The 12825-nt window shown below is 44.6% G+C and overlaps 2 protein-coding genes across 5 annotated transcripts in view; one reads left to right on the forward strand and one right to left on the reverse strand.

Annotated features, from left to right (window-relative positions):
* ETFA (electron transfer flavoprotein subunit alpha) overlaps nt 1-12506 on the forward strand; it is a 29877-nt gene extending 17371 nt beyond the window's left edge. The window contains exons 10-13 of one of the 4 annotated variants that reach the window (XR_013957745.1): nt 7112-7177; nt 7318-7395; nt 10415-10495; nt 11350-11400. Coding sequence is in view for 2 of the 4 variants with exons in the window: in XM_080626317.1 (XP_080482443.1) it covers nt 7112-7177; nt 10415-10495; nt 11350-11387; nt 12414-12432 (204 nt within the window). In the remaining 2 variants the exon portion in view is untranslated. Of the gene's footprint in view, nt 1-7111; nt 7178-7317; nt 7396-8483; nt 8564-10414; nt 10496-11349; nt 11401-12413 lie in introns of those variants that run through there. The other 3 variants (XR_013957746.1, XM_080626317.1, XM_080626318.1) reach the window with 3 other exon arrangements.
* TMEM266 (transmembrane protein 266) overlaps nt 11402-12825 on the reverse strand; it is a gene marked incomplete at its 5' end in the record, with an annotated part of 61981 nt that continues 60557 nt past the window's right edge. Inside the window, one exon of the mRNA XM_080626316.1 lies at nt 11402-12597. Within this exon, the coding sequence (XP_080482442.1) occupies nt 12005-12597 (593 nt within the window). The 3' untranslated portion in view covers nt 11402-12004. The remainder of the gene's footprint in view (nt 12598-12825) is intronic.

Here is a 12825-nt window from a genome sequence, read left to right on the forward strand (position 1 = left end):
GTCTAGAACACAAGAACCTCACAGCCACAGCAGCTTTCCTGAAATACTGATGTACTAATTCATGAACAAACTGCCAGTCAAGAAACAATTATAGTTGATTTTGCTTAAGTAATGAAATAATGCAGCTAAGGAGTACAAATTTCACCTTTGAGAATTAGTTCTGTGCAGTACACCCCCACTTTCAGAATAGCCTTGGATCTCTAAACTGCAAGTTCTTGTTCATGTTGGAATTTATGCATTTTTGGAGAGGGGTGAGGGGTTAGTGTTGGACTGGATCTTTGGTAATTTTTTTTTTGTATAATTTTATTCCAGCTGTTAAAATGTTTGGTGTATTATTTGTCTTTCTGTTAGTAGGGTTTTTTTTTTTTTACCTGTTGATTGCAGGTGATTGCAGCTCCTGTTTGAGCATTCTGCCTTATGAAAGAGAAGGCTGATTTGTATTATTTGGGGAGATGGAAGGAAGGAAACTTTTAAGCATAAGTGGATATATTAAAATATAAAATGTTACCTTCCTAATTAAAAAAGTAATTTAGTGTATTCAATGTCTTTAATCAGTGACAACTGTTTTAGGAGCATATATTTTTAAATTAGAAGCTGGAGGGGGCTTCCCACTGTTGCTTATATGCAGGCTTCACAAAAATGAAATTCAGTTCTCAGATTAAGCACTGTATGTAGTTCTCAGACTTCATTGTAAGGTTTCCTTTTCAAGGCATGTACAGTGGGGAAAGCGCAGCCAGGCAGAATTCTTGGTCCCGTTTTTGGTTTTTTGGTGTTCAGCTGCTGCTGTCTTGATACTTTCAGCATCAGGCACAAAATCCTACCAGGCAACAAGAAACTGAGATGGAATGCTCAGGCAGGCAGAAGTTAAGGAATACGTGATGTAGGAATAATTGACACTGGATTAGGTGATTGTGTTAGAAATGTGATATGATTGCACAGGAGGCAGATGCATTTGGATATTGCATGTGTTGAGAAACCTCGAGTGGAGAAGGCAGGTGGGAATTCAGTGTACTTCTGATCGACAGGAGTAAACTTGCCGACCTGCTTAGCTTCAGTGCTTAAGCTTAGATTTCATACCAAATGGTCTGTCTGGATGTAATGAATTGCAGGAGCTTGAAAAGGGAGACAAATTTACAACAGTCAGGAACTGACAATAATAATGAGAGGAAAAAAGGCATGTTCAAAAGGTGCAGTTTCAGTTGAAATGCTTAAGTGAGATGTTGGTTCAATTGAAAGTCACCAGAGGCGTGGAAGAATAGGAACAACATCAGATGTTATATTAGGCAGAAAATGCAGGAGTGGGAATAAATGAGGAGCAGGAAAAGGAAAGATGAATGGCAAGGAAGCATTTCCTGGCAGAGGCAGACATAAAGGTGCAGGATGTTCCTCTACAGAACAGTGGAATTCCTGTTGCTCTACTTTTTTTACAACAGGGTGGGATGCTTTCTAACCTTGTATATGCCCCAGTATTTTGCTAGGAAGGCCCTTTCACTGCAGTGAGTGGCCTTGTAGCAGTTAATAGTCATTGTCTTGCTTTGGGAGTAGCAGGAGGGGAGAAAAACTGTCACATTCTTTACCTTATTCCTGTATTTCGTATTTCTGTGGGTTCAGTGGCAAAGCAAGCAAGTACTTCACCTGGCCTGGTTTTATTTTCTCTAAAATTCATGAGTGACTCCTGGTTTCATTGAGTAGTAGGTGGATACTAGCTCTTCACTGTTATTTCCCATTGCTTTCTTGGGGATCGTTGACTTCCTTGTATTTGAGTATCTGTCAAGTTTTGTTTCTCTTCATTCTTTGGTGGGGAAGCTTAGTGAAATGAAACAGCTGGAATAAAATATACCTGGTTATGTTCCATTTTGTTCTTTGGCTCTTTCCTAAAACTACTAACAGAACGACCTAACTAATTCCCTTAGTTTCATGAGAAGTGTCACTCCTGTCATCTTGCTTGTACTCACTTATAATATGTTCTACTTATCAATGGTAAGATCTTCATTATTTCTGAATCGTTACACATACAAGAGAATACTGAGATGCTGAAGTTTCTCTGTTGGAACGCTGGTAGATAACTGTATTTCTCCTACCTTTAGCTAGCTTCTTTGTAGGAATGCATTATTTGTATGTTGTGTTGGTAGGTTTTGCTAACAGACCAGCAGGTGTGCGTTTTGGTAGTTGGCAGGTGGGAGTAGTATTGGGAAAACTGACTGCTTGGGAAATGTATTTTGGAATATATCTCCTCTGATAATTCACGATTGTTGAAAAGTAGCTTTATAGTGGCAAACTTCAGAGAGCTGTCTATGCAGCTGGGACTGAATTTACAGACTACCTTTCTCTGACTTGCTAAAAAGCGAAGGATTGACAACCCCTTTCATCCTGCATTATCCAGTGTAGCTTTTAACTCGAAGAAAACTATGTTCACAAATTGATGCTCTGCTCCTTTGGGGTTGGTGCAGAAACATTAAATTGTACTAAAATATTCATATGTGAGTGCATTTAGCTGAAAGCAATTGATGTGCTTTTCCCTAGTGAGAAAAAGATTGCTGTATGGCCCTGCACTCCAGCAGACACCCTAACCATGCTTAAGAGTAATTACATAGCTTGGCTGATCAAAGGTTCTTAAAGTGAAAAAGAAACTGTAGTTGGGATAGGGTTTAGTAATATGTGCTTCTTGAATGGAACATACTCAACTGCATCAGAGCAGTCCATGCTGGATAATTGTTTGATATATGGTATAGTATATGTGAATGAGTGTCAAGCCAAAAAAATATTTTATTGGGTTAATAACTTGTAATTGGAAGGAATATCTTGAATGAAGCAATTTTGAGTACGAAGATTTCTTTCTGATTTCATTGTCCTTTCACTCTTGCAAAGAAAATAAAATATTTGAGCTGCCTTTAAGAAGAGTACGTGTGCAAAGGGCTTTATTAAACCAGCCTGTTTAAAAGCATGCCACTGATAGGATGATAAATTGATGTACACTGAAGGTTTTCAGCATAATTCAAACATTGGCATAAAAATCAATAGTAGCTGATGATGTGCTTGCAAAGTAACTACCTCATCTTGGGTTGCACCTGTGGATGCTCACTAGTCTCTTATAGCAGCATTCAAAGTCACTGTAAGTTTCAACTGAAAACTGTGCTTGTGATTCTTTTCAGCAGATGTACCCTAACTGCCCCAAGGCAGCCTAAGGCATTTTAAAATATCCTTATAGGTAAAAATGAGGTGCTAATATAATGCACAAATTATTCTATAAGTAATTGGAGAGTCAGGATGGCCTGGAAAATAACTGCTTTGGTATATTAGTAGTTATAATCATCCATGTATAGCACCCTTGTGACGTCTATCCGGAGTGTAACTGGCTGTGTGGGTTCTGGAGCCAGCTGTGCAAACTCATGCACGTGAAGTCTCATGGACTTGCTGTGTAGATACCAATGTGTAAATTGGGGACATTCAAAGAGGAAATAGCAATAATGGGGATGGCTAAGAGGGATTTTTTCACTTGAATGATTAGCATACAGTGACTGTCTACAAGACATACTACAGTTGTGTTTGTTGAAAAAACAACATAAGGATAGATAATACTTTAAACAGCAAAGGAGAAGTTGCATTCCTGATTTGGAATCTTGCCTTTGAATAGAATAAATCTGGGACTTGGAGTTTTGTTTCTCTTTAGGATTGTTGTGGTGCATAGCTGTGCTTACAAACTTTGAGGTCTCAGAGTCTTCTAGGGTATTGTGTGGCCAGACAAAACATGCTTGGCCTTCCTGCCAGCATGCTGCAAAATCAGCTTTGACTGCTGCTGTAGGCCTTGTGCGAAGCCTGGTGGGTATGTTGAGTGCTGATGCTTCCACAAAGACATGTTCCCATGACTGACACACCAAACCCTTTGGGCAACAGCACATCTTTAAGTACTTGCTGATCGTGCCTCCCTGCCCTGTGCTTCATAGGCTCTTCCATCCATTTGGCTTCCCATGCTGCGTGTGTTTCCTTCATTGTGCTCTTTGTTACTGTGAGCTCTGCTCTGCTGTCTCTTCCCCTGTGCTGGTGTCTGCTGTGTACTTCATAAAAAACAGAGATTTGTGGCATGGCTGTAATGTATGTACAGTAATCATTCCCTGGGTGAAATAAAGTTACTGTGCGTTACGGTAAGACAACTATCTAATCTGGTGCCATGCCTTTATGCCACCAAAACTTTCCTCGACTTTAATGGCTTTTGGGACTTTAGTTGTATCAGACAGTGCAGTGAGCACCTTTTGTACAGAGTGTCTGTGCTGTTTTGTTACGCCATTCTTGTGTGGCACAGTGCAGGCAGCAGCCCTTTGGTGGAAACCTGCCTGCGTACAAACACCAGGGAGTTGATAAATGCCCCTCCATGTCCTGGACTTTAACCTAAGTGACTGTAATTGTAGGCTGCAGATCAGACACCTGACAGCAGTAATTACAGCAGCTTCCAGGGATGCAAAAAGCAGGAATCTGGAGTTGGTGTAAAGCCATCTTTGTTGGCACCTGAGAGGTGCAATCCAGCCTCTCATTCATGCTGCTTGGTGCCTTGGTGTGAGCCTGCTCCGTAGATGAGCTTCACAGTCCTGACTTGGGACTTTAAACTCTGACACTAGAAATTAGAGGACCCAGCAAAAGGTGTGCTAGAAGTTAATGACTGCAGGGTGATCATCAAAATGAGGGTATTGTCCTGAAAATAACTTCGAGATCTGAATTTCTGAGTCCTTTATGACTTCTCTGGATGCCCAGCTGAATCCTCCCCTTGGAGAGCACTGAGCTGTCCTGAGTCTTTATTGTTCAGACTTTGTCAGTCCTTTGTGTCCCTCCTAAATTGTAGAACAGATTTAAACTCAGATTTAAGCAGTCAGATTAATTTTGCAGTATGGAACTGTTGATAAGAAACATGCTGTCCTGTGTGTTTTGTATGAAAACCTTACTGAGGAGGCCAGCCGTGAATGGTGCTGTTATCTTAGCCAGAGAGCCTGACGTATGTAACCTAGAAGGGCATGGTCTAGATGCATGAGAAAGGCTTTTTAGACAAGCCGGGTGATTTACAAATGTCCTTTTAATGAAACATCCTTGTCTTTCTGAGATATTTTAATAGAATATATACATAGGCATCTGGCTCCTGGCGAGCTGGATTCTTTCCAAAGACTGAACTTCAAATGTTAAACAGCCTGATAAGAGTATCTGGTAGTCTGGATGACTGGCACTTAATGAATTGCTCTGAAAAAAAAATGAGATTACAGTAATGTGTTTTTAAAAAGGGCTTGTATTAAAGACAATATGAGGTTAGAATAATTTCTCCTGCAACATCTGCTCTTTTATTTGGTATAATTAAAATATTGCATTCTTACCATGAGCTTTTACATGGAGGTATTATGTTACGTTGCAGCTGTGGCTAAAATGGATTGACCTCCAATAGTAATCTACTCAGTAAAAAGCTATTGAGGCTAAAAAGCTTCTGAGTGTCTCCAACAGCTGTGTGTTTTTGTGGAAATACATAGACTAGATCCTGTGTTTCAGTTTCAAAGCAAGCTTTCTTCATAGGAAATACTTTGTTCATGCTGTTTTCCTTCTCTTTCAATTTTTTGCAAGAGATGGCTTTTGTAGAAAAGTGTAGGAAAGCTTCATAGCTTTTATTTATCTATTCCTGTTTAAAAACCAATGTGATGGGTGAAATTTGTAGCTGTAGAAACATCAGAAAGCAATCTTCTTTCTTTCTGTAGCTAATATAATGGCTGTCAGGTCTGTATGGGAAAAGCAATCTGCGTGGTCTCTGTGGCTGAACACCCTCATTTGCCAGCCTCTTCTGTAGGTGCCTGTTTCACAGCTGTGCTTTGTTCCATCATGTTAAAAGCCACTTAACTGTAATGTACATCCTCAGTTGCACAGGGAGAAGAGTTTTTGACCCTCTTACCCTGCCTGGCCCCAAAAATAATGTCTTGGATTAGATTTGTATGGTCTTAAATATGGACCGACCTTGGTATTCTGAAAAGAGAAATTCTTCCAGTATTTGAGGTTGCACCTTTTCTAAGTGTGTAGAAATACCACCTTGAATCAGTTCTGACAGATGATTCCCCCCACCACACACCCCCCAGTTGTGAGTGTTACAGCTTCCTCTCATGGAGTGAGCTGGTGAATAGTACTTTGGTTTTCTTCTGTAAAATTAAGTAGTTAAACAGCTGAGGTTTGACTGCTCCTTTGGCTTGCAGACTGTCATGAAGCTGAAAACATGCTTGGGTTTGGATAGATGACTGTCAGTCTGAGGGGAAAGATACTTTTGTGCTGTGAGTTAAAACTGTTGATGTAGGTCTGTTTTCCTGTAAATGGTTATTTATTTTGAACTGAAGTCTCTTTGGTGGTGAGAGATTGGGTGCCCCGAAGTGTATAGGTGTTGGTGCCTACCTGGGGAGCAGTTCTCTACTCATCCTGTACAGGAGCTGATAGTGACTAGGGGAAGAAAAGCTTTAGGTCATGGGAACATTGAGTGTTCCCTGGCAGTGTTCAAGGCCAGGTTGGACGGGGCTTGGAGCAAGCTGCTCTAGTAGAAGGTGTCCCTGCCTGTGGGGGGGTTGGAACTGGATGAGCTTTAGTGTTCCTTCCATCCCAAACAATTCTGTAGTTCCATCACTATCAGTGCACTAGCCAGCTTCAGGATCTGAGGTGTTTTGTCCTGCCAGTTTGAATACCTGAATTTCAGCTTTGTGCACTCTGTTTTATTTAAAAGATTCGAAAGGCTGCAAACAAAAGCCTAGGGTTTCTCTTCAGGCAACTGCATTATCCGTATGGTACCTTGGTTAATACTTGTGTGGGGAATCTCCAGAGTCATGGGTAGTAGCGCTGAGTGCCCTGTCTGCTAGCTGAGCAGTGTCTTAGGCTTGATGCAGCCTTTACTTGTTTTTCTTTTCTCACCAGTGTTTGCCAGCTGCTCCTTTGGGATGCAACTGTAAATGGAGAATCCCCAAGTGGGGAAGAGAACCAATCAACTGCCTGTAATACTGACACCTTCTGTAATGTAAAAACTACTGCATGTAATTGGTGCTGAGTAAGAGAGAGAGCTGAATGAAACTGTCATGGGTACCAAAAATGTCTCGCTTTTGTTTTTGTCTAGGAACTTTATATTGCTGTGGGAATATCTGGAGCGATCCAACACTTGGCTGGAATGAAAGACAGCAAGGTATGTAAAGATGGGTGGGCTGGAAGAGATTGCTGAGGAAGGAAATGAGCTGACTTCCTTGCTTTCACATCAGTATATTAGCCAGTTTCCCAGATTTTAAATGTTAAAATAGCCAGTTTGTCTGCTTTAAAACATGTCAGTCCTCTCAGCCTTGCCGAAAACAGATCCTGTGGCAAAACACCTAACCCAGGAAACGCATTGCTCCGCAGCCCAAAGCGGTGAGTATCAGCAGCTAATTGACTTTGCTTATTTAAAACCCAGCAAACCCATGTGTGCCTGAATTCTATACAATAGCTTCAGTTGTGTTTGTTTCAGAGGATGACACAGTAATTCATGCATAACAATGCACAATCTGAATTATGAACTTAGGATTCCATAAAGTAAAAGATGTCTCTGACATTCCTGCATTTAGCCATTCAAATGGAAACCTATTATAAACCAGCAGTAAAACTTTAAAAGGTTTAACTCATTAGTTGCCAAAGCACATAATGCAGAGTGGGAGATGCCTGTTGGATCCACAGTGCTGTGTTTGGGAAGAGGAGCAGAATCACCTGCTGTATCACACTGTCCAGGGCCAGACATAAACCCCTGTGGGTTGTCCTCACCTCCCACAGATCCTTTTAGAAAGAGGATATATAATTTTTTCTATTTCCAGGGAATGACCTTGTGCTTTTTCTGGTGGGAACCAAGCCCAGGACTTTGAATAGCTTCTAAAGCTGAGGAAAGGGCTTGCAGAAATGCCCAGGCAGATCCTTGGATTTAACCAGTGACAAACTAGCAAGTTTACATGGCTGGATGGGACTGGGGTTGTTCTCACAAGCCAGCCTGTGTGGTGGGATGGTCTGTGCTGCCATACAGTTTAGTGCTTTTTGCATATATCCCTTACATATTTTGGAGGGGAAAATAATGTGAGCTGGGTTTTGGGTACAGCACCCCTTTGGAGCCTCCGTCTGCTAAAATCCAGGGCTGATGAGCCACAGTAGTGTTGAAAGTATCTTTGTTTTGAGATGCTTGTTCTCCAGCTGTGCTTTTGGGTGGGGGAGAAGGTGAGCAGCTGGGATTAGTGTCAGCCATTGACTGAGAAATGTGTATTCAGAGCTGCTTAAAACTTGATCTGACCCTCTCTGTACTTACCTCCTGCCTTATTGCAGTTACGGCTGTTATGGGAATAGATGACTTCACGTGCCAGAATTACCTTTGATTAAAAACTATTGGGCAGCAATATTGTCCTGTAGTGTAACAGCAAAACCTCTACTTTTTTTACCTTTTCCAATTCCATATTTGATATTGAGATGTTCCTTCATAGGAAATGAGGAAAGATGAAACATGTGGCCATGAGATCTGTACGTAACAGTTCCATTTCTCCTGTATCTCTTAGGTTTTCTGGTATGTACTGAGAAATTCAGTTGTTTGCTGTCCCTTTAGCCAAAGCATAGATGTGTAGTTACTGAAAAGGTGCAGCTCTTACAAACATAAAGCATTACACAGCCATGGGAGATCTCTGAAGCGTCCCCATCTTCCCTCAGCACTGCGAATTGTCTGGCATTGTGAATTTGGACACTTCAGGGTATGTTTTCCAGAGGAGTCAGATGCTTTTACAGCAAGGTAGAAAATGCAGCTTTAGAGGAGACCTGGAGCATCGGCGTTGCTTGCTTTCCTTGTTTTCCATTCCCTTATGGGGCAGTTCTTCTAGAAAGCTCTTCTAGAAAGCAGATGTAACTCACAAAGGTTGTCTTTGCTTCTTGCCATGGAAGGTCTGATCTATTGATGAGGTGGAGAACCAGGTGGCAGAGGCTTGAACTGGATGATCTTAAGGTTCTTTCCATCCAAAACCATTCTGTGATCTTACTGTAAAGTTATTTCAGCTAACGAATGGAGACTAAGGAAGAACTGGGCTGCCAAACTAAAGATGAAAAAAGTTCTACAAGCAATTGGTGTCTTTTTTGCGACAAGGACAGAGCTGGCAGTCCCCAAGTGGCCTCCCCCACCCTCAGCATTAGGTGGTGTACCCTGTGACCGATTCTGCAGAGCATGGTGGGGCCTCAAAGGATAGTTCAGGTCTTTATTGAGCAGATATCCTGGGGGATCACTGCCTGGATTTTGTTTCTTTGTGCTGTGGAACTGTCGCTGGAGGCTTGAGTTCACAGAGAGGGGGAACTGAACTAAAACCAATGAACTCTGGGAAAAAGATGTTGGGGGAAGCATTACTGCAGAATGTGCAGGTCTTCGCTTATGAGCTGGCAGGAGGGCAGCAGCAGGGCTCTGCTGCGGGTGCTTCCTTCTTGCATTTATGTTGTGGTCCTTCTTTATAGCGAGTCACAGGGTACAGATGGCCTGAGAATAAAAGAAACGTTTATGTGGGCCTAAACCCACAGGGTTTGCAAACTTCTGTCTTTGAGTGACTGCCATGAGGTGTGTGCTACTGAGCCAGTGTATCTGTTGGATGAGTATGTTCAGGGGCGGGAGTAAGGGAGATGCATGAGCTGTGGCTGCCTGGGAAGGGGAGGTCCGTGTGTCACTCAAACAACTGCAGGGCTCGAGCTGGCTGAGGAGGCTGGGAGCAGCTCAGAGTAGACTCAGGCTGGCAGTGTTCAGGGTGAAAAGGCAGTAGTGGAGTGCTGTGCTTTGACCCCACACCGGTACAAGGCTCGTTTCACAAGCTCCTGTCCTTTTTTCCTACCCATCCTTTATGGAGTGCTCCCCATCCTGGTATAGATTTTGATGGGGACACCTGTGTGTGTTCTGTTTTGTGAGAAGCTGTATCAGATGTTACCGAATTATTTACCTAGGTGGCAGAGTTTGAACCAAGATGCATTTATCTGGACCAATGCATTGGGGTTTCCACCATCTGCTTTTTTCTGCTGTGTGACAAACCAAATGATGTGTCCCTTCAGGCACAGTTTATAGTGTACTTGTTTTAAATGAGTTATTTCTGTGATGGTGGTGCTTAGAGCTGGCAGGTAATCATTTGTATTATTTTGTTTCTAGACTCCTCAACAGGGAAGGTTAGCCTTGATGTATGCAGTGCACTGGGATGGAGTTTTATGGGGGTTAATTTGGGGTTTGAGGTGGAAAAACTGTTAAAAATGTTGCTAGCCCTGTCTTCTGCTTCTAGGGGCTTGGGAAAAACTTAGTTTGGCTTCCTGGGTAAGGTCTGTCAATGTGATCCAGCCCTAGCCATTAATCTCTATCTCTTTGTTTATATTCATTCACATGGTGATTTACTGTTTCTTGCAGACCATTGTTGCTATTAACAAGGATCCAGAAGCTCCAATATTCCAAGTGGCAGACTTTGGCCTGGTGGCAGACTTATTTCAGGTGAGGCTAAACATGGAGGTGTGGGGGATAACTAGTTCATTGGGCTAGTAATGCTCAAATACCACTGACCAGATTGTATTGTGATGTCTGCCTTAGCTGGTTTTGGTAAAGAATTTGCTTTCTATCTTCATTATTTTGATGAAAGTTGGATCCCTGCACATAGAAGCTGTCAATCAAGTGTGTTGGGGGTGTCACAGCCAGGCTGCTCTGTTCTAGTTTCCTGGCTATGAGCCATTCTGAGAACTAATGGCACGTAGGTGCTTACCTCTACTTTTAAGCTTCATGAAGTACAACATTCCAGTACTGTTGGCAGGAGCAGTTGTGACTTTTGCCTGGGCTGCTGCTCAGGAGCAGCTTGCAGCAATCTCAGGGAGAGCTGTGCTGTGAGCCAGCCCATGTGCACCTGCCTATGGCTTGTGTGTGCACACGGCCACACTTGCACCTGGCAGGAGCGTGCCCGGCCTCCGTGAGTGGTATGGGCCAGAAATGCTGCCAGCGCTTAATGCCATTGCTGAAATGGTGCCCGCTGGCTCAGCGCGAGCACAGGCCTTCCTGTGAGCCAAAGTTGCATGCTGAAGAAACACCATGTAGACAATTTCCTTAATAAATTTTGTACGAATGCATTATTTCCACCTAATGGAAATGCAGCGCTCTTAAATAATTAAGCAGCTTTATTCAGCAGGAGGGAAGTGGGGAGTGCTGTAAGCTAGGGTGACCCACAGCCCCTGGAGGGCTGTGCTGGGCATGAGGGGTGGGAGGTTGGGAAGTATTAATGGGGGGCAGGGTGCTGCAGGGGGAGAACTTGGGGGGGGTCAGAGGGAGAGCACACCCTACCCCAGCACTGGTGTTTGCAGGCGGTGCCAGAGATGACGGAGCTCCTGAAGAAGAAGAAGTGAGTGACTGGGATGGACCCTGCACTGGAGCTGGGGTGGAGAATAAGGGCAAATAAAGGCTTTTACTGGAAAGAGGCAGGGTCACTGTGGCAGTGGGATCTTTTTTTTGGTGGACAGTGAGTTGGCACATGGAGTGGAAGAAAGGAAGACAGGGAAAGCAGGTAAGAGAAGGAAGGAAAGGGAACGAACAAAACAGGGATATGAGGCAGGAGGCAGCATCTGTTCCTCAGTGTTTATTCTTGTTCCCCATTCCCCATCCCAGCTGTGCTCAGGCTGAGGGCCAGGCTGGGCCTATGCTGTCCAGCAGCTCTGTCCTGCCCCTGGGCCAGGTTCATTGTCTGTCTCCCCAGGCACTGTGGGTCCATGTTGGCCCAAGACTGCTGGAAGGTCCGTTGTGCCCCAGAGGACACCATAGGTTGCAGCTGGCACAGAGCTGGTGGCACGGCAGGTCCATCACACACCATCAGGGCACTGTCAGGTAGAGGTGAGGTTGGCTTGTCTCCCAGCTGCAGGAGATGCCACAGGTTGCCTCCAGCACTGCTGCCTGCCTATGGCAGCCATGTGACCCAGCACAATGAGTGTGTCCCCACAGCTGTCCCTTGCCCCCTGGCTGTCCTTATGCCTTGGGAACCCTGCCCAGCTGTGGCTCTGGGGGCCCAAGCGCACCAAACTTGTCATCTATCAGTGGGGCAGACTGTGGGCAGTCGATGAGTGGCTTGAGCTGGAACACATTGAGGCTCTCCTGGTTCCTGCAGTTGTAGACACTGAGGCGGTGGCCCAGGTTGGGGCTGGACGCTGCTGAGCCTGCAGGGCTAGGCAGCTTCAGGTTAACAGGATCCAGCCCCTTCTGCGCCAGGCAGGCCTCTTCTGACAGGGATGAGAGCAGCTCCTGCACCATGGCGTGGGCCACCCGCTGCCGGGTGGGCGCGAGGTCAGCCTGTGGGGCAGTGCCAGCCTCAGCAGTGTCCTCGCAGGCCGTGCTGCAGTCCGGGGAGGAGCCCAGTGTCTGGCTGCTCTCGCTGCAGGCCTGTGTGCCTGAGCTGACCGTGGAGCGTGAGGCACTGCCCGATGTGACACTGGCGGACGTCCCGGTGCTGCCCAGGCGCATTGGCACCTCCACTGTGAAAAGGTCAGATGAGATGTTGGGGTGATGGACGTCAATGGCGGCCGTGGTGACCACGCAGATGGCTGCCTCGGGGACACCGCTGTCTGCAGGGAAGAGAGGAGAGAGAAGTGAGTACTGCCTGTGGGGAGGGCCACAGCCAGCAAGTAGAGTGCATATTGCCCTCTCCCAGAGCTTCTCTGCTTCATACATACCTATGTAACATAGCTATGTATGTACCACCTCCCCCTTAGTTACAGGGCTTGCTTTAGATACACATGTATATAGATACATACACATATAGATACACCCAGCTTTGTGGAGATACATACAGC

The sequence above is a fragment of the Psittacula echo genome (genome assembly GCF_963264785.1).
Source record: "Psittacula echo genome assembly, chromosome: 10".
NCBI classification, from domain to species: domain Eukaryota; kingdom Metazoa; phylum Chordata; class Aves; order Psittaciformes; family Psittacidae; genus Psittacula; species Psittacula echo.